General features: G+C 34.3%; 1 protein-coding gene and 1 long non-coding RNA gene across 2 annotated transcripts; both read right to left on the bottom strand.

Moving 5' to 3' along the window:
* Positions 1 to 10,287: 10,287 nt before the first annotated feature.
* LOC129806119 (translin-associated protein X) lies at positions 10,288 to 11,318 on the bottom strand. The gene is made up of 2 exons (XM_055854487.1): positions 10,912 to 11,318; positions 10,288 to 10,843 (listed from the first exon to the last, which is right to left on the bottom strand). The coding sequence occupies exons 1-2, from the start codon at positions 11,278 to 11,280 to the stop codon at positions 10,376 to 10,378; spliced, it is 837 nt and encodes a 278-aa protein (XP_055710462.1). The 5' UTR covers positions 11,281 to 11,318; the 3' UTR covers positions 10,288 to 10,375.
* Positions 11,319 to 17,504: 6,186 nt separating this feature from the next.
* Positions 17,505 to 18,084, bottom strand: LOC129806135 (uncharacterized). Its single transcript, XR_008752149.1, has 3 exons — positions 17,929 to 18,084; positions 17,670 to 17,867; positions 17,505 to 17,599 (listed from the first exon to the last, which is right to left on the bottom strand). It is a non-coding gene; the product is annotated as an uncharacterized LOC129806135 (long non-coding RNA).
* Positions 18,085 to 22,119: the final 4,035 nt, after the last annotated feature.

The raw sequence follows: 22,119 nt of genomic DNA, 5'->3' as shown, positions 1-22,119 counted from the left end.
TTGAAAATCTGTGTGAAGTTATATAAACAGGAGATTTCTTGGCACAATAATGGCTTTGGAAGAAATTAGTAAATTACTCCCGATACTGATGCTTCACTCGCGTACAAGTTTATCACGTAATTACTGTACTTATCTTAGTTTTTGGTTACCAATAATAATTACTACGAGTAAATAAATTTAATAAGAACAATTTGGTTCAAAAGACTACTTGTTTAACTGCAATAAAATTGAAATTAATTCAAATTTAATTGAGCAACCACATTTATGCTATTTTAGTGTGCTTAAACATGTTTTGGTGGGCCAAGTATTAGTTTATATCAATGAATGAGCGAAAATGTATAAATTTAAATGATTTTTAATGCAAAATAACACATAGGAACAATTCATCTGAAAATTAAATTGAATTTACAAATTGAAAAAATCCTAGTGTGATGTGTGATAGCCCGGTTATGGAAACTTTACTCTTTATCTTATAAAATAATATCAAATTATGACTAAGATTAGTCGAATAAAAAAAGTTTTGTTTTAGAAATTAAAAAAGAATTAAATGAGCTTGAAACTATAAGTGATTTCCTAATGTTCATATTTTTATATGAAATTTATTCTTCTACGACTTTGTCAAAAACCTAGTCCCCGACGAGTGGCCTTCAAAGTTGAAGCCAATTTCTTACTTTCACATACAAATGCGTATGGTAATTTTTCTGCACTCGTGATCGTTATACTAAATATTTAAAAAGTGAGAAGTTTTTCGATATTATAAGATACCTTTCCGTATGAAAGGATGAATCTACTAAATTTTTGTTTAAATAAAATTTTTCCTTGGAGCACTGTGAGCTGAGTCCGAGATCAATTTAGGAATTGGCTTCAAATAACTCCATATAAAAAGGCCAACTTGCCAGGCGCTTGTCAAAAACCATTTACTCAAAGAGAAACTACTTTTCTGAGAAATTTTCTAAAAGGGCCAATCCATCTCAAAACGACCGAAAAAATCGCAAATCGAGGGGTCATGGTCTTAGATGTTTTTGAATTTTACATATGTTAAAGTATACGATAAAATAATATACCCCTATTTTTTTTTTCGTCCGAAAAAAAATCCTGGCCGGAGATACATGGCGTCAAAGATGGCGCCTCGCGCTTCATTCCTCAATTGCGATTTTTAGCAAATATTTTAAAATGCTCTATTTCGGGAACGGGTTGACATTTCTTCTTACTCTTTTTTTTTATTTGAAAGATAATTTTATACTCTTTAAAACGATATACTTGATTTTGCATTATCTGCTTTAGTTTTTTTGTAACGGTCTTTTAAAAAATTTTTGAAAAAATTTAAAAATTAATTTTTCTCAAAAACCCCATTCTCAAAAATTTTGATTTTTTTACTGTTGATCAGTAACATTGAGTACTACATTCCGTGAAAAGGCGAGCTTCCACTTTTGCACTTACTTTTTTTAAAAAATATTTGAAAAATTACCATATTTTCAAAATTAAAAATAACCAGCTAAACTCAAAATTTTGAGTTCAACTTTTCAGGGAATATAGTACTCCACAATACTTATAAACAGCCAAAAAATAAAAATTTTTCGAAATCAAGTTTTTGAAAAAAAAATTTTTTTTTGAGTTTTAAATAAAAATGTCTTTTATTGACAAAAATCAAACTTTAAGATACATTTGACACATGTGTCAATATGTAGATTTTTTTTTAAACGGAATTTCAAAAAAAAATTTTTTTGTATTTTTTCAAAAATAATCCAAAAAAATTTCCAAAATTTTTTTTTTTGAAAAACTAAAAGAAAACAAAAAAACATAATTAGTACATGTGTTTAATATGATTTAAAGGCTTATTTTTGTCAATAAAAGACATTTTTATTTAAAACTCAAAAGAAAATTTTTTTTTCAAAAACTTGATTTCGAGAAATTTTTATTTTTTGGCTGTTTATAAGTATTGTGGAGTACTATATTCCCTGAAAAGTTGAACTCAAAATTTTGAGTTTAACTGGTTATTTTTAATTTTGAAAATATGGTAATTTTTCAAATATTTTTTAAAAAAAGTAAGTGCAAAAGTGGAAGCTCGCCTTTTCAGAGAATATAGTACTCAATGTTACTGATCAACAGTAAAAAAATCAAAATTTTTGGGAATGGGGTTTTTGAGAAAAATTAATTTTTGAATTTTTTCAAAATTTTGTTAAAAGACCGTTACAAAAAAAACTTAAGCAGATAATGCAAAATCAAGTATATCGTTTTAAAGAGTATAAAATTATCTTTCAAATAAAAAAAAAGAGTAAGAAGAAATGTCAACCCGTTCCCGAAATAGAACATTTTAAAATATTTGCTAAAAATCGCAATTGAGGAATGAAGCGCGAGGCGCCATCTTTGACGCCATGTATCTCCGGCCAGGATTTTTTTTCGGACGAAAAAAAAAATAGGGGTATATTATTTTATCGTGTACTTTAACATATGTAAAATTCAAAAACATCTAAGACCATGAAGGGTACCCCTATGGTCGTCTTGAGATGGATTGGCCCAAAAGCTACTTTAGTGGCAATTCTCAAAAAGATTGAGATAAATTCGATTGATTTTTTTTTTGATATTTTGATCTGGCCTTGTGGACTCTGTTAAGTTAATGAAATATCCATTTAACAAGTCTACTTTCGCATTTTGGGTACTCCTTGACATCCTCTACCTCCCCTGTAAATATTACAGTAGAGTCTCGCTATAGTCCATATTTGGTTTCAAATTTGACACTTGGGTCGCACTATAGTCCATGTAATTTTTTAAAATTATCAACGATTTTTAGTATTGAAATTGCTCGACGGCTTCCACTTTCTTTGCGATTGTGGTACTTGTCCTTGCTCTCTTCATTGTGGATCACAATTATCTCAACTACTTAATAAAGTTTGCCAAAAATATTAAAATAATTATGCATGTCGCATACTAAAAAACATAACCTAACTTAAAATCAGTGTTTTGAAATCAACGGTCGATAAATTGTGGACTATAGAGCGATGGCCTATAGCGAGACTCTACTGTATACCGGAAAGTTAACTATTCCCAAAGTTATAGGGGTAATAAATCTTACAGATCCTATACTCAGTATGTAAAATCGGTAAAATCTCAGCTTGAAATCGCTCTCTTATAAAGAATGGACATCCGCGACATATTCGTTTTATATTCTGAGCTGTCCAGGTGACATATTTTTGTACACTGAGAGAAATCCGAAAAAGTTAAAATAACATTGCTGAAATGTTTATTTTATCCTGTAGTATTGATCCGAAATTGGTGTAAATATTACTCTTTCAGGTGTATTAGGGGTTAAAATTACCCTTTTCCATGTTAATTTTACCCTTAAAAAGTTGTAAAATTAACATTAAAAAATGTTAATATATTTTTATACCTAAAAATTGTTAAAGTTCTGAGGAAAAAAAGTTAATCGCGCCCCTGTTTTTTTCTCAGTGTAGGGATTTTATTTTTCTTCAACATTATCCTACATCATTTTCAATAAGATCTTTACACATTTGGAACAAATTTCGTCAAAAATTGCTTTTTTGAAGGAAATTTGAAGGATACGTCAAAATTCTGTCAAAAATTCAATTTTTGGCGAAAATTGCTCTCAATGGAGACTTTAACTTAACAAAAAATATATTTTTCAGTCCAACAATTGTTTTTGTAAGGAAAGCAACAAACAAGGTTTAACTCTTTCGTCTCCATTGGGACTCTGGGTACCCATGGAAAAAAGAATTTTTTTGTACTTTAGAATCGATAAAAATCCGATTCTTCTGGATGATTATAAACTATAAGGATGTCCAAATCTAGGATATTTTTTGCAGAATCCCAATTAACTCCTGAGCTAAGATATTCTTGGGCAAAAATCGTGAATTTTCGATTTTCTGCTTCCTTGCAGATATCCTGACTTTTTTGATATTTCTAGACCCGAAAAGGAAAAACCTCTCGGGGCCAATAAGTATGATAACTAACAATTACAGATTACATAAATTCGAAAAACGGTTCTTTCTTAAATTTTCAAAAAACTTGTTCAAACTGATGGGAACTCTCGTCCGCAAAAATCTAGAGGTCAAATGTAACGTTATCCCGCCAATGTCCGCCATTTGCTTTTTGACACCAACCTTGTAAGAAAATTCCAAGCGGGAGCGAAATTTTTGCCAATATGGCCGATAATTTTGACATTTGGCAGCGAGGGAGATTGCTTTCGGGAAAGTTTTTCCTATTTTTCCTGATTTTGGTGAATTCTGATTGTCCAGGAAGTGTTTTTTTGGCTCTTTAGAAAGCTTAATGTGTCTACAATAACATCGTGTTGAGAGAAATGTGTGTTAAAGTGTTATTCTGTGAAATATTTTGAGGAATCTGTTGGCAAGCAGGAGCTGGGTGTCCTTTTTAGCACTTCCTGGACATCCCACAAGATACTGGTCAATAATTCTTCTTGTTTTAGTGATCAACATTGTAAAGGAATCATTTGACATGCAAAAATAATTCACAAAATTGATATTATTGGCTTTTGGAAAATTGAAGTTTGTCTCCTTTTCGTTCTTTTGGGGACGAGAGTACCCATGAGTTTTCCAATTTCCCAGAGGCGGAGAAAATTCTTTTTCTGCAAAAGTATCATATTTTACCACTAAGACTTAAAATAAAGTGAGTTGTACTGAAATTCGTTCGCTGAATATGTTGTGGTCCGGAAAGAGTTAAAAAAGGCAGAAAAGGCGAACTGGAGACAAGTTGTCTGATAAAATTACTTATACTCACAGTGTAGATTTTTCACATTTTTTATGCACAGTACAAATAGGAAAATGTTGAAACGGACAGGAATTCGTATTCAATGGAAACCGATAATTCTGGAAACACTGACCAAATAAATTGATCAAAATTGCTATTTTTTGTAAGGATTTTTTTTAAAAATAGAGTCTAAAATTTGTTTATTTTTTTTATTTTCCGTATGCCTGGCTTAGTTCTTTCAAAAGGCTATTGTAAGTTCAATTTTAAAGCCTAGCCTCCTCTAACTGGACGAAATCGAATTTTAAAATTTTAAACTATAGTCACAATTTATCCCAGACTTCCCTATTTAAGAAAATTAAGTCAAGCTATGCTCTCTGCATTTTAAGCACTACCGGGAATGCTTTGAGCCGCAATGAGAGCACTATGAGGAACACTTTGGTAGAGTTTGAGCCCAATCAGGGGAAATCAAATTTCGTGACTGTTACACAAAGTGGAATTATGAAAAATCTTCCCGGAAAGTCTTTATTTTGACTTTTGGTCCATCAGCGATGCGAGCTTTAAATTTCACAGGAAATAGAAAACCCTCAGAGTAAATAGGGAGAGGACGCCCGAACAAAAATTTTGTGCCAGTTTTCATATAAAATGATTTTTCCCTCACTCAGTGTAAACTGAGTGAGCACGCCACTGCACTGGTTATTTGGGAGATGCTCGATCTCCTAAAATCGCCTTGGGGCTAATATTGTATTTAACTTGAAATACAAAATAGACGATTTTTCATGTCTTACGTTTTCTTAGCAAACTTTTTTTTCGAATCCATGGGTTGTTTTTTACGATAATCGGAATTAATTACAGTATTAATTGATATTAATTTCTAAATTCTAAATTTCCCGATAAGTGAAATTCTCAAATAATTTAATACTAATTCATTCTAGTTTTTTCGTTCGAATCATAATCAGGTGACTATAAAATTTAAAATGTCGATAAAAAAACAATTGGTAATCCTAAGCCTAAATCAGCTTATTGGTTGGTGGTGCAATTTTGATGATGAAATAATGTACACCAACTCGGCATAATTTAGTTAGTTAATATTTATTTAGTTATAAAAAAAATAGTGAATTTTCGTTTTAATAGATTGTATTGCAAATAGTAATTGATGTTAAGTTTTTTCACATAATTTCAAAATGCAAATTTATGATAAATTTAACTTATGATTAACTTATGATTTAATTTATGATAACAACTCTTGTGAAGTTTCTAAAATTATCGACGTTTTTAATAAAATCCATAATTTGATATTTTTCCCCTATATAATGTAGAACACTCTTAACAATTTCGTCGAGGTTCCTGAGCGTTGTTGAAATACACAATTTCTCATTCCTCCCCAAAAACTGGTCCATCCATTTCTTCTTCAGCGTCTGACTCCGCCGAAAAAAATTGATCTTTGATTGACCTAAAATATATTCAAATTTTTGCAAATTAAATTTCTTTAAAAGGTTTTAAAAGCCAAAATTGACGGTTTTTATGTGTTTTTGTGTGACTTTTCTAATAAATTGATTTACAGTAGACTCTCGCTTATCCGTGGACTCTTTTTCCGGGTGACATAAAAAAATCCGTGAGACAGTTGAATTTTAAAAATTTTGTTGACATATTTTCCCCGTTTTGGGTTTTTTTTGTTAAAGCAAATGTGCTCTATCTACTGTTAATTCTTTCTCATTGTAACTTTTTTGGACAGTAAGCATGTTTAGAGAGAATGTCGATTCAGTCAGATCAGAATTCACTCCATAAATTTGCAATGTAAACGAAAAATCGTTAGATTTCAAACAATTTGATGTGCATCACTCTCAAAATCCGTGTGACATTTCGGTCCCGCTCCACGGATAAGCGAGAGTCTACTGTACTTGAAATTTTTAGGGGTTATTACATATGGCTTGAGGAACACAAAAATATTTTTTATTTCAATTTTGAATGCAAAATGGCGGCGCGGCAATGTTCGCATTGAGGGTAGAATTTTTTACGTTTTCCCCGACAAACAGTAGAACTGTAGTAGTAGTCATTTACATCCAATTGACTAGAAATTGTTGGGGTACCTACCTAGATATACAACCTAGTACATTGAATTTTTAAGATTGATAAACAATTACATTTATTATAAATAATTAAGTCATTTTTTTAGATGAAAAACTATGGGTTTTTTTAAAGGTTCTGCCAAAACTGCAAAAAACAGTATTTCTGAATTATTCTATGTACTTTACTAGAGAATCTGTCTAAGCAACTACAGATCTGTATAAGCAGATTTATTAGAAAAAATCACTAAAATCACAAAACACACGCTTCTTTTAAGCGTTCTCCTAGATATAACGCGTTAATTCATAATTTATTATTTATTTATTTAATAAAATTATTAATATGAAATATTGTAGCAAAGGATAAAAACAATAATATTATTTATTATTCCCTCCATTCCGAATAGTTTCAGATAATGTTTTTGTTACTGGTAAATATCTTATGTATGAACTGTCCTCCATGTTCAGGGATAATATGTTCCCACGATGGTAAGTTGAGGAGTCGATGTGTTGAAGATATCCTTTTTCGCTTTTTTTATGATCTCCGGTAGATAGTTCATTACTAAAAATGGACTGTGATTAGCATTACAGGCTAAAATTTGTTCTAAATTTTTGGAAAGCGCAAATAGAACTCAACTGTTATTACCGATATTATATTTTTATTGCTGAAATTTTGCAGAATGAGCAATAAAAAGAACATTCTTTTTTATATGTTTGAATATCTGGGTACTAAATCATTAAAGATAGGAACTTGGGACCTTCGGCGGACCCTCCCATAAGTTGGCCCTGGGATCAGTAATATGTTCCTTATTTTCCCCCACCACCAATGTTTTTTTTTGGGATTGCTCGAAAACATGTCGTGCGATTTTTTTTCAATTTTGGATTACTTTTAGAGATTACCCAGGCGGATATTCTACCATATACCGTTGAATTATTCCTAATATCGATTTTTCAAGGTAAAAATTAAAAAGAGTCTAAAGAGCGCATTTATCAACCGAATGGGGTCATGTTTAGACTCTTTGGAAAGGTCTTGAACTTTCTGAGAAGACTGAATCGGTTCCAACCGGTTATGAACCGGGTTATATACCGATAACTAATTTTTATGAGAAAATCAATTGTATTAATCCTAAAATATTTTGCGCGATCTTATGGGTGATTTAAATTGTAAGTATGGCTCAATGAAAAATAAATTTTGAAATGCTTAAATTTATGAGCATGACACTTCCCTTCATAAATTGGATCTTTGAAAAACTAATTTATGCGATTTTTTAGGGAATAGAATTTCATTTCAAACAGATTTCTTTTGTTATATGTAAGATAAAAAAGCTTAATTCAAAAGTATAATTGAGTTGTTTGCTTAAAAAAAGAACTTTTTGTCTCGTTGTAGTCCTTGCTTTAAAGTGTTTTGAAGATTTTTAAACATTTCAAGTTTTTGCTTAAAAAAAACTTTTTGTCCCGTAAAAGTTTGCACTACACATAATTTTTTTCTTAAAATTGAAAAAAAAAATCTGTTTAAAATGTGTAAATGAAGTTCTTCACCCTAAAATAGTTTTGCTTCATTTATCTGTAATTAATAAAGTAATTCAAATATCCAAGTTATAAAGGACATTTTCATGCCTATAAATTTCAGGATTTCACAACGTTTTTTTTATTTGATCCATATTTGAAATCTCACAACCGATTTAAATCACACAAGATCGCCCAAAATAACTCAGGAGTAATACAATTGATTTTCTAATATAAATTAGTTATGGTTTATAAACCGGTTCCTAACCGAACCAGTTCAGTCTTGTCAGAAATTCCAAGACTTTTCCAACAAGCTCAAACATGACAACATTATGTTCATAAATACGCTCTCTAATGCTTGATCCTGCAATTTCGTTATTAGGAATGATTCAATTGTATTTTCGTACATGGTCAAATTTCCGCCCGGGTAATATCTAACATATCGAAAATTAAAAAAAAATCACACGTTGTGTATGCGAGCAATGCCCAAAAGAAGGGGGAGAGGAGTGGGGGAAATGAAGAGCGTATTAATGGTCCCATGGTCAATTTACAGGGGTCCCTCGAAGGTCCCAAGTCTCTATCTTTCACCATTTACCATCTAATTTAGATTGACAATAAAACGCGAAAAATAAAAATTTTTTAAGACATGCGTTCCTCAACTTATCAAACACTAGACCTCAATTTTAGTTCTGAACATTAACAAGAAGTCTTTACAAGAAATAATTGTGGTACATAAAACATTTGCCAATAAACTTTCTCTTAATTCCATTTTTTTCCCAAACGACTTCATTCCGAACGGAGTATTATTTTTGGTTTTATTATTTTTTACTATTCTTCTTTTCATTCTTATTGTTAACTAAAAAAAATCATCTGAATTGAAATATTCTGAAGAAATTTCAGAATTAGTTATCAGAAATCAGAAAACTTTGCTAAAGAAATAAATTAAAATCTATAAAAAATCTACTGAATGCTCATTCAAAGACTAGTGTTGTTTTTCTGTTTGCAGACAAAAGAAACAATTAAAAAATGCATCCACCAATGGGATTGTGCCTTTTCTGTAGGTAGTATCTTTTTCTGCCTTTTCTGGATTTTGCAAAAATTAAATCTTTTATATCGAAGTGCATGTTGCAGATTCGGCTTTTACCTATGCCTTTCGAAAAAGCCAATTTGAGCCTGGTAATTTACAATTTTTTTTTTCTTTAAAGTTTTGGGTAGCTGAAAAAATCAAAAAACTTTCCGCAATCATTTAAAAAAAAATTAATATCTAAAATCAAATAAACAATATTATTCAAATTAATAAAGCCAATATTATTACTGGAATTAAGATTCTAATACCAATAATACATAACTAGAAAGAATCTTGTGAAGCACACTGTTGAATCACACAAAAGTTATGTTGCTCAGGTATCACCAAAAATTGAAAATTTTCGTGACTACGTTACTGGATCACTTCACGGTTTTTTTCACCGATAACTCGTTAAAAAATAGAATTCCGGTCCTGAGAGCCTACCATTTAATAGAGGATTATATCCTCTTCTTATTGTGGAAGAACTTTTTTTTTATGGCGGCCTTTGGTGGGTGGACAATTAAAAAGAATCTTCTTGAGGTACTCACCTGGGAACACTCTCATATATCCCAACACACGAGCTATTTTCACAATTTTTCACACAGCACTTCATTCTAGACTATAGAACAAGAATTCTAACTCTTGTTCTATGGTTCTAGGAGAATTGTTCACTGATATTAAACCACACACCAACACGACAAGAAAAAGAATAACAATGAAAAATTCATTGCTTCAGAACACTTGATTTCATTTCAGTTTTTGAGGTCGCTTCACCGGCTCCTTAGGAAAATGCTCAACTTGTCCCATCCGTAGTATTATATCTATGAGAAAACCCCATTCAGGGCAGACATTTTTTCCTGCGGATGACTCCGATTCGGAGAATGCGAGAAATTTTGTCGATTTTGGAGTTTCAAATTGATGCTGCAGAAGTTTCGTGTTACGAGACAAAGCTCAGACTTTTTTTTTATTTCAGAATAGTTCACAGTGAATAAAAAAAAATGGAAAATCCACAGATAAATCAGAAGAATCCTTCGTCGATCTCTGCATTGGCACTCGCTGAATCCACTCCCTTATCCAGAAGATTCTCCTCGGCGCCCCATTTAGCCGCTTCCTTTCCGCGAACACGAAGATTGTAGCACACAGCCTCAGACTTCATGACACTTTGGCGCAACGTGTACATTTTCCTGGACATTTCGCGATTGTGCGTGGGCCCCAGGCCCAGAAAACTCGCATGGAGGCTCTGCAGGAAACGGCAGGAATCGAAGCAATTGTCTACTTCACCGGATCCCAGAGAATTCACGCAGCGTCTCATGACCTCTCCAGTCATATCCGCCAGACCCAGCATGAATTCAATGGGCTGCACCAGACACTCCATCGGTGGGGATTCCTCCTCACCCTTGTACTTCAGACTCTCCTGGACACTTGTCCAATCTGAGAGATCCTTCCCTGAAATGTACTCGAAGAATGTCAGGGCTTCGATGAATTCCTGCAAATACAAGTATTATAGTTAATTCCCTTTAGCCCAAAGTGCAAATCCTTCCATATCAGACCAACCTGAAGCCCAGGAGAGAAAGCCCTCGCGTACTGATACTGATCCAGGCCTTTCAGCTCCTTGGCAATCTCTGCAAAATTCATCGTGCACACCTTCTCCAGTCTCTGTTGTGCCTCAGCCAGGACTTTCTGTGCATTGTCCTTCTTCTGGTCAATGGTGTGCAGCAAGAAGATGATCCTCTTGCTCTCAATCGTGATATCCCGGCCACATTTCACAATTCTCTCGTATCTATCGTGCTTGTCATCCAGCTCCCGGGCAAATCCGTGAAAGGCCACGAGGATGGGGTTTGATTCGTCCACTGTTGTTGGGGCATTAGAGTGCTTGGCACCTCCTTTATTGTGCCGACGACGATTGTTTCCTCCAAAAGACATTTTCAGCTGCTAAACACTTTTTGTTTACGTTTCAGACTCTGTACTAAAAACGTCCCTGAAGTAAATACAAACTTGCGGCGAATACAAACTTTCAGGTACACTGTAAAAAACAGTTTGATGAAAAAAAAGCTCACTGATATTTTTTAACGGGAAATGAGGAAAAATGCATTTCTTATCATCAGGATAGCCTCCACAACCACTTTAGACCCAAATGGGGGACCTGGGGGCCCATATTATGGGAAAATTCCATATTTTTTTCCTCTAAAAAAAATACAATTTTCCTATATATGACCGAATACAATTTTGCAAAAAAATTAAAAATGCTATATTAAACCTTACTAAATCGACAGAGGGACTCTTCCTGAACATTTTGACCCATCTTCCAGACCCCTCTATAGGGTTGGAGCCCCACAATGGCCCCAAACGTACATTACAAACTCAATTTTTCTTAATAATTTTTTGTATTTATTAATGTAAAAAACGTAAAACAAAAAGACAATCGATCAAACTCTCAGGATTAGTAGGAGGACTCTTCCTGAAGATTTTGAGCCATCTCCCATATCCCTCCATAGGGGTGGGGCCCCACAGTGGCCCCAAACCTACATTACTAATTAATTTTTTTTTCAAAAAATTTTGTATTTATCAATGGTAAAAATGTAAAACAAAAAGACAATCGATCAAACTCTCAGGATTAGTAGGAGGACTCTTCCTGAAGATTTTGAGCCATCTCCCATATCCCTCCATAGGGGTGGAGCCCCACAGTGGCCCCAAACCTACATTACTAATTAATTTTTTTTTCAAAAAATTTTGTATTTATTAATGAGGAAAACGTAAAACAAAAAGACAATCGATCAAACTCTCAGGATTAGTAGGAGGACTCTTCCTGAAGATTTTGAGCCATCTCCCATATCCCTCCATAGGGGTGGAGCCCCACAGTGGCCCCAAACCTACATTACTAATTAATTTTTTTTTCAAAAAATTTTGTATTTATTAATGAGGAAAACGTAAAACAAAAAGACAATCGATCAAACTCTCAGGATTAGTAGGAGGACTCTTCCTGGACATTTTAAGCCATCTCCCATATCCCTCCATAGGGGTGGAGCCCCACAGTGGCCCCAAACCTACATTACTAATTAATTTTTTTTTCAAAAAATTTTGTATTTATCAATGGTAAAAATGTAAAACAAAAAGACAATCGATCAAACTCTCAGGATTAGTAGGAGGACTCTTCCTGAAGATTTTGAGCCATCTCCCATATCCCTCCATAGGGGTGGAGCCCCACAGTGGCCCCAAACCTACATTACTAATTAATTTTTTTTCAAAAAATTTTGTATTTATCAATGGTGAAAATGTAAAACAAAAAGACAATCGATCAAACTCTCAGGATTAGTAGAGGAACTCTTCCTGGACATTTTAAGCCATCTCCCATATCCCTCCATAGGGGTGGAGCCCCACAGTGGCCCCAAACCTACATTACTAATTAATTTTTTTTTCAAAAAATTTTGTATTTATCAATGGTAAAAATGTAAAACAAAAAGACAATCGATCAAACTCTCAGGATTAGTAGGAGGACTCTTCCTGAAGATTTTGAGCCATCTCCCATATCCCTCCATAGGGGTGGAGCCCCACAGTGGCCCCAAACCTACATTACTAATTAATTTTTTTTTCAAAAAATTTTGTATTTATTAATGAGGAAAACGTAAAACAAAAAGACAATCGATCAAACTCTCAGGATTAGTAGGAGGACTCTTCCTGGACATTTTAAGCCATCTCCCATATCCCTCCATAGGGGTGGAGCCCCACAGTGGCCCCAAACCTACATTACTAATTAATTTTTTTTTCAAAAAATTTTGTATTTATTAATGAGGAAAACGTAAAACAAAAAGACAATCGATCAAACTCTCAGGATTAGTAGGAGGACTCTTCCTGAAGATTTTGAGCCATCTCCCATATCCCTCCATAGGGGTTGAGCCCCACAGTGGCCCCAAACCTACATTACTAATTAATTTTTTTTTCAAAAAATTTTGTATTTATCAATGGTAAAAATGTAAAACAAAAAGACAATCGATCAAACTCTCAGGATTAGTAGGAGGACTCTTCCTGAAGATTTTGAGCCATCTCCCATATCCCTCCATAGGGGTGGAGCCCCACAGTGGCCCCAAACCTACATTACTAATTAATTTTTTTTTCAAAAAATTTTGTATTTATCAATGGTAAAAATGTAAAACAAAAAGACAATCGATCAAACTCTCAGGATTAGTAGGAGGACTCTTCCTGAAGATTTTGAGCCATCTCCCATATCCCTCCATAGGGGTTGAGCCCCACAGTGGCCCCAAACCTACATTACTAATTAATTTTTTTTTCAAAAAATTTTGTATTTATCAATGGTGAAAATGTAAAACAAAAAGACAATCGATCAAACTCTCAGGATTAGTAGGAGGACTCTTCCTGAAGATTTTGAGCCATCTCCCATATCCCTCCATAGGGGTGGAGCCCCACAGTGGCCCCAAACCTACATTACTAATTAATTTTTTTTTCAAAAAATTTTGTATTTATCAATGGTAAAAATGTAAAACAAAAAGACAATCGATCAAACTCTCAGGATTAGTAGGAGGACTCTTCCTGAAGATTTTGAGCCATCTCCCATATCCCTCCATAGGGGTGGGGCCCCACAGTGGCCCTAAACCTACATTACTAATTAATTTTTTTTTCAAAAAATTTTGTATTTATCAATGGTAAAAATGTAAAACAAAAAGACAATCGATCAAACTCTCAGGATTAGTAGAAGGACTCTTCCTGGACATTTTAAGCCATCTCCCATATCCCTCCATAGGGGTTGAGCCCCACAGTGGCCCCAAACCTACATTACTAATTAATTTTTTTTTCAAAAAATTTTGTATTTATTAATGAGGAAAACGTAAAACAAAAAGACAATCGATCAAACTCTCAGGATTAGTAGGAGGACTCTTCCTGAAGATTTTGAGCCATCTCCCATATCCCTCCATAGGGGTGGCGCCCCACAGTGGCCCCAAACCTACATTACTAATTAATTTTTTTTTCAAAAAATTTTGTATTTATCAATGGTAAAAATGTAAAACAAAAAGACAATCGATCAAACTCTCAGGATTAGTAGGAGGACTCTTCCTGGACATTTTAAGCCATCTCCCATATCCCTCCATAGGGGTGGAGCCCCACAGTGGCCCCAAACCTACATTACTAATTAATTTTTTTTCAAAAAATTTTGTATTTATTAATGAGGAAAATGTAAAACAAAAAGACAATCGATCAAACTCTCAGGATTAGTAGAAGGACTCTTCCTGGACATTTTAAGCCATCTCCCATATCCCTCCATAGGGGTTGAGCCCCACAGTGGCCCCAAACCTACATTACTAATTAATTTTTTTTTCAAAAAATTTTGTATTTATCAATGGTGAAAATGTAAAACAAAAAGACAATCGATCAAACTCTCAGGATTAGTAGGAGGACTCTTCCTGAAGATTTTGAGCCATCTCCCATATCCCTCCATAGGGGTGGAGCCCCACAGTGGCCCCAAACCTACATTACTAATTAATTTTTTTTTCAAAAAATTTTGTATTTATTAATGAGGAAAACGTAAAACAAAAAGACAATCGATCAAACTCTCAGGATTAGTAGGAGGACTCTTCCTGAAGATTTTGAGCCATCTCCCATATCCCTCCATAGGGGTGGGGCCCCACAGTGGCCCCAAACCTACATTACTAATTAATTTTTTTTTCAAAAAATTTTGTATTTATCAATGGTAAAAATGTAAAACAAAAAGACAATCGATCAAACTCTCAGGATTAGTAGAAGGACTCTTCCTGGACATTTTAAGCCATCTCCCATATCCCTCCATAGGGGTTGAGCCCCACAGTGGCCCCAAACCTACATTACTAATTAATTTTTTTTTCAAAAAATTTTGTATTTATTAATGAGGAAAACGTAAAACAAAAAGACAATCGATCAAACTCTCAGGATTAGTAGGAGGACTCTTCCTGAAGATTTTGAGCCATCTCCCATATCCCTCCATAGGGGTTGAGCCCCACAGTGGCTCCAAACATACTTTACAAACTCAATTTTTCTTAGCTTTTTTTGTATTTATTAATTCGAAAAATGCAAATCAAATTGACATTCGATCAAACTTTCAGGATTAGTAGAGGGACTCTTCCTGAACATATTGAGCCATCTCCCAGACCCCTCTATAGAGTTGGAGCCCCGCAATGGTCCCAAACCTACTTTGAAAATTCAATTTTTCTATGTGTTTTTTTTTTTGTAGGGGAACAAGGGGCTAATTTAGAGACAGCCTTAAATGTGTGTGAGTCAATGTTATAGGGAGACAATTTGTAATTTATTTGTGTTGTTTGTCATTTGTTATTTATTTATCTGGCATTTTAGCTTTTTTTAGAAATGGTTCTTGGTCATAATAAGCCGAAGGGTTTTAGACCTACATAATAGGTAATGATGGGGGGGGGGGGGAATGGGGCTAATTTGGGATTTGTGTGTGGGGGGGTTAGGCGCTTTCTATTCACGTCAATCGTGGATAGAGTGCCTAATTTTTTGTAAACAAAAAACTATAAAAAATAGATAGTTTTTTTATGTAGGGGAACACGGGGCTAATTTTATTTTTTTACTGTTCATTTTTAATTTTTCACTGATCAATTCGAATATTTCTACAGATCAGTTTTAATTTTTTACCGACCACTTTATTTTTTACCACTAATTTTTAATTTTTTGCTTACCACTTTTAAGTTTTTAGTGCTCATTTATTTTTTTCCTTATTAAAAAGTGCCTCCAGAAGTGATTTCTGCCTGCCTATCGAGAACATGAGATCTCCCCACTTTTTTCACCTGATCTGACAACATGCCATTATGCGAAAGCAATCCTAGAATGGTTCTATATAACAAATGTGCAATATGTGGAAAAGATGTTTAGCCCGCCTTGCATTCCGGAAGTCCGCCCTATTGAAAATACTGTTGAATTTTGAAGACAGATCCCAAGAAAGCTCAACCACCTGAAGACTTGCCGGATTTTAAGAGGACGTGGAAGAATGCCATTTGCGACCGTCAAATCCCGTCAAATGAATCGGGAGGTAAGCAATTAGGGTCACGTGTGGTATTTCGGGACACTTTTTAGAACTTTCAAGTTTGAAACAGCTTAACGACTTCACAAATTATTTTTTTTTCCTGTGTTGATATAAATATTTATATTCTTTCTTCTATCCAGAATAAAATTCTTGCCGAAAAATATTGAAAAATGTATCATTTTTTATACAAAATAGAAAAAAATGTTAAGAAGTGAGAATTGTATGCATCGGGACAATGTTGGTATTTCGGGACAGAGAAAAGTGGCTGTTCCGGGACTAGCCGTATTCGTATGTACAGTGGTGGAAATAAGTATAATTCCACTCAATAAATTTAGCTCTGGGATATTTACTTTGCCAAGTTTAAGGTTAATAATATTGTAATAACTTAATTTTTAACTTATTAATAAATTAAATTATTAAAATATATTAATCTGTGGAAAGGGAGACACTTAAGAAAAAGTTCAATTTCAAATGCATTCTTAAGCCTAATAAATATATATATTTTTTTTCATTTTCTCTGCATCATGAGATTGCTTGTGAAATATCCTAACAGACCCCCCAATTCTGAGATAAATATTTAAGTCTTAAATCTTTAAATCGCCCTTTAAAGGCTGATTCGTATTCTCAGATAAAAAACTTTAATTTTAAAGTTTCAAATTTATTTAAATCTGTAAGACTGTAAATTTCGAATTCTACGCTAAAGTTTTACAGACTTAAAGATGTCAAACGTCTATAAATCGTCTTTAATTTAAAAGCTGCTCGAGAGGACCTTTTAAACCTTTAAGTCCAGTTCAATTTGAGATTGTTAATTATTTAAGCAGCATGTTTAATCACAAAGGTGATTTTAATTAATCAAAAAGATGTATATTTTTGTGGAGAATTATTTATTGGACGATTTACATTATATTTCAACTGCTTATCTTTAGATTTTGTAGCTAATGGATGCAGTACTTGAAGTTATTGTATGAATAAACTCGTGGGTTGGTGGAATCACTGGAGGACTCTTGCGGATCTGGAAGAATCGTCACAGGAAGACTGTTGTGTCCAGTCTCCATCCACAGACGTCTTTCGAAACACCTGCAATGTTCTTTCCCTACAAAAGCTTGTTCCTACGTTCAGATCTTGTTCCGTTTTTTGTGCACCACCTCCACTTTCTTCAGTGTTGGCCATAAGCACCCGTTTCTTGGGTTTGTGTAGAAATTCCCGGTTCTTTACATTCTAAAAATGGTAACAAAAAAGAATAATTAAGAAAAAAAAAACAGAGAACATAACCTCAAACTTTGCTTACCTCTTCCCAGTGTGCGGTGTTCCTCTCGGGTGCCCCCATTGCATTCAATTATTCTAGAGGTTTGACCAAAGGGAATCAATAATTGTCTTTAAATCCTTCGAGAACCTTTGTGCTCCAGCACAAAATTGACGAAGCACTCTTTTGAAGTATGATGGGTACTGGGTACTTCCTTTCTTTGGTCAAGTCCAGACGAAGCTCCTGAAAACGCAAATTGATCTCATCACGCATCTACAAACATTTCAAGTTTAAAAATACTCACCACTTGAAATTATTAGGCTCAAATCTCACTTATTCTCCTTCCTATTTGCCAGAAAAACCTTTGCGTGGAAATTTCACGTGTTTTGTATTGACCGATTTGACATCTTAGATAATCAAATTTCTTTAGTGACGCTAAAGGCTATTTTATCCAAAATTCCTATAACTCGGAATTATTCAATTCAATTCAATTTCAATTTATTGATAAATAAATAGGACAAGCTGTCCTCTGTACAAAGAATTTCCCTAAACAATTGTTTGTGCGGGATTTAAGGAATGCGTGGTAGACACAAATCTGAGGATAAGCTCCCTCTTCCGCTCACGCGGTAAGTTATTCCATAGAATAATTCCCTCTACAAAAAGGGAATTGCGGAGAATGCGACACCCCGAACCCGGCACACGGAGACACGAAGCCCTAGTGGATGATCCAGTCATCACAAACTCCGTGAGATACCTTGGCCCACCAGTGTACAATAATCGAGAGACAAAGTCAACAGCACGAGTCTGCAGATAAGGGACAAGAGAAAGGCCTAGGATTGAGTCAACCCAAGGAGAAATATGATCGTATTTGCGCAACCCAAAAACGTAACGCACACAAGAATTAAATGCCCTATTCAGGCGATCCTTCGTCTCAACACTGGCGCTGAAAAATAATTCAGCCCCATAGGTGAAGAAAGGAATAATTAGGGACCTAATAAGTAGGAGCCTGGTACCCTGTGGTGTGAAGGCTTGGAGACGTCTAAGAGTGCGCAAGGTATGGAAAACCTTTCTACAAATCTCAGCTGCATGGTCAGTCCAAGTAAGGGTTTCATTGAAAATGATTCCCAAATTCTTAACTCTGGAAGTGAAAGGAATAACCTCATTCCCCAGAAATAAAGGGTAAGGATCAGGATTCCTCCACCTTGTATGAATAATTAAAGCTTGAGATTTAGCCGGATTAAGAACAAGTCCATTGCGGTTGGCCCACTGATAGATTCTCGAAAGGTCATCATTAATGGCATCAAAAGCATGAAATGAATGACACGCATCCCCAGAGCAGTAAATCTGAAGGTCATCAGCGTACAAATGATACCCACAGTATCTAAGAACACGCGGGAGATCGTTTATAAATAACGAGAATAAAATTGGCCCCAAAATGGAGCCCTGAGGAACCCCATGAGTGAGAGGAAGGGCAGCTGATGATTTCTCACCTGATCTCACAATTTGCGATCGAGACGCAAGATAAGAACTAATGAGTTTCACTGAAAATTCAGTGAACCCAAAGAGATCTTTTAACTTATGGCACAACAGACTGTGCGGAATGCTGTCAAAAGCTTTAGAGAAATCAAGGAGGATAAGAACACTAAACATGGACCATGGACATTCAATTAGAAATCTTTAGTGTCAAAGTTAAAGCTTTAACTTAAATCTTTAGGGTTCTTTATCTCAGAATTGGGGGGAGAATCTTTACAGTTTTTATTAGAAATTTCAACGAATGAATTATAATATTCAATCAAATTAGAAAACAACACATTTTGAAAAGATGGACAAAATTTTGGAAAGCGGGACAAAATTTTTTGGAAAGTTGGACGTAGTGATATTAATGACAAAATATTATACGAAATATGTAGAAAATCAAATGTTGATGGTTTTCTGCGTATACTTGCATATTTGATGATTATGCTAATCCCTCCTTTATGTCCGGGTAACAGTTGAGGAACCGCCCAAGTCCTCTTTCACTTGCTTTGGGAGTTCTGTAGAGGCTCCTCATTGTCTTTCTTCAGGTATTTTTGCGATATTTATTTCCCACTCTATCAGAAAAAGTGGTCCTTGGAATCTGAAAATCTTGGCAGCCTTTCTCCAGGAGATTTTCTTCTTATCAGCTACTAACTGCTGTTGCAACTATTTCTCCGGATACTTAAGGATCTTTGTCGTCCTTGTTAACATGATTTCACTGCACAAAACCATTAAATTCATTCACAAAATCAACTTGTCCAAGATTTCATAAAACTTGTTTTGAAAGCAACACGAAATTAAATCACTTTTCTATCCTTTTTAAATGTAATATTTCACAAATATTTTTTGTTCACCTTTTAAATGGATATATGTCCTTCGATTTTCACTGCGGACTTAATAATATTTCACAAATTATGCCGAAAAATCAAACAAAACACTTTGATATTTTCCTAGTAACTTCCCTAAGAAACAGAGAAAATGACAACTACCGTGTCAAGGTTATGAATATCACGCATGCAATACATTTTTTTAAATCCTCTTGCAAGTCACTCTTTGATTGTTTAATAACGACTTTTGCATTTTTAATTTCTCAATCACAAAATAGGTTCAACAATCTTTTTATCGAAAATTGTAATATTTAATTGATTTATTATCAAGTTTTTAGAGAGAACAGTTTACTCGACGCGATTCTTTACCCCAAAAATTCAACTCACAATCGAATTTTCACGCATTCCGAGTTGCAAGCACCCCGAGTTGCACGCATATCGAGGTCGCCTGTAAAGAATCGCAGCTACCATAAGCTTATCTGGGCTTATCACTGGTTTTTTTCTTGAAATTCATATGGCAGGGAAGCTTGTGAAAGGTGAATCATATACTCAGGATGATGTGGAGAAGGCTGGTCCAACCACAACGCTTACTAGATGGAAGAGTAGCTGGTGAAATGGATCTTAGATTGTTTCGATCGATGGCATCCAATAACCAAAGATCAACAGTTCGATGGAGTAAGAAAAATGTGCAAGTATTTAAAGATTCCCAATAAATTAATACAGTGGTGGAAATAAGAATAGGTCCACTCAGTAAATTTAGCACTACAGTATTTATTTTTAACCAATTTAATGTTAATATATTTTAATAATTTAATTTATTAATATGTTAAAAATTAACTTATTACAATATTATTAACCTTAAATTTGGCAAAGTAAATATCCCAGAGCTAAATTTATTGAGTGGAATTATACTTATTTCCACCACTGTACATACGAATACGGCTAGTCCCGGAACAGCCACTTTTCTCTGTCCCGAAATACCAACATTGTCCCGATGCATACAATTCTCACTTCTTAACATTTTTTTCTATTTTGTATAAAAAATGATACATTTTTCAATATTTTTCGGCAAGAATTTTATTCTGGATAGAAGAAAGAATATAAATATTTATATCAACACAGGAAAAAAAAATAATTTGTGAAGTCGTTAAGCTGTTTCAAACTTGAAAGTTCTAAAAAGTGTCCCGAAATACCACACGTGACCCTAATTGCTTACCTCCCGATTCATTTGACGGGATTTGACGGTCGCAAATGGCATTCTTCCACGTCCTCTTAAAATCCGGCAAGTCTTCAGGTGGTTGAGCTTTCTTGGGATCTGTCTTCAAAATTCAACAGTATTTTCAATAGGGCGGACTTCCGGAATGCAAGGCGGGCTAAACATCTTTTCCACATATTGCACATTTGTTATATAGAACCATTCTAGGATTGCTTTCGCATAATGGCATGTTGTCAGATCAGGTGAAAAAAGTGGGGAGATCTCATGTTCTCGATAGGCAGGCAGAAATCACTTCTGGAGGCACTTTTTAATAAGGAAAAAAATAAATGAGCACTAAAAACTTAAAAGTGGTAAGCAAAAAATTAAAAATTAGTGGTAAAAAATAAAGTGGTCGGTAAAAAATTAAAACTGATCTGTAGAAATATTCGAATTGATCAGTGAAAAATTAAAAATGAACAGTAAAAAAATAAAATTAGCCCCGTGTTCCCCTACATAAAAAAACTATCTATTTTTTATAGTTTTTTGTTTACAAAAAATTAGGCACTCTATCCACGATTGACGTGAATAGAAAGCGCCTAACCCCCCCACACACAAATCCCAAATTAGCCCCATTCCCCCCCCCCCCCCATCATTACCTATTATGTAGGTCTAAAACCCTTCGGCTTATTATGACCAAGAACCATTTCTAAAAAAAGCTAAAATGCCAGATAAATAAATAACAAATGACAAACAACACAAATAAATTACAAATTGTCTCCCTATAACATTGACTCACACACATTTAAGGCTGTCTCTAAATTAGCCCCTTGTTCCCCTACAAAAAAAAAACACATAGAAAAATTGAATTTTCAAAGTAGGTTTGGGACCATTGCGGGGCTCCAACTCTATAGAGGGGTCTGGGAGATGGCTCAATATGTTCAGGAAGAGTCCCTCTACT

This window comes from Phlebotomus papatasi, chromosome 1, assembly GCF_024763615.1.
Source record: "Phlebotomus papatasi isolate M1 chromosome 1, Ppap_2.1, whole genome shotgun sequence".
NCBI classification, from domain to species: Eukaryota; Metazoa; Arthropoda; class Insecta; order Diptera; family Psychodidae; genus Phlebotomus; species Phlebotomus papatasi.
The sequence above is the reverse complement of the archived record's forward strand: the minus strand, read 5'-3'. Positions and strand labels throughout refer to the sequence as shown.

Coding starts and splice junctions, on each gene's coding strand:
- LOC129806119 (XM_055854487.1), bottom strand. CDS start 11,280: ATGTCTTTTGGAGGAAACAATCGTCGTCGGCACAATAAAGGAGGTGCC. Junction 10,844..10,911: donor CTTTCTCTCCTGGGCTTCAG/GTTGGTCTGATA, acceptor TTGTATTTGCAG/GAATTCATCGAAGCCCTGAC.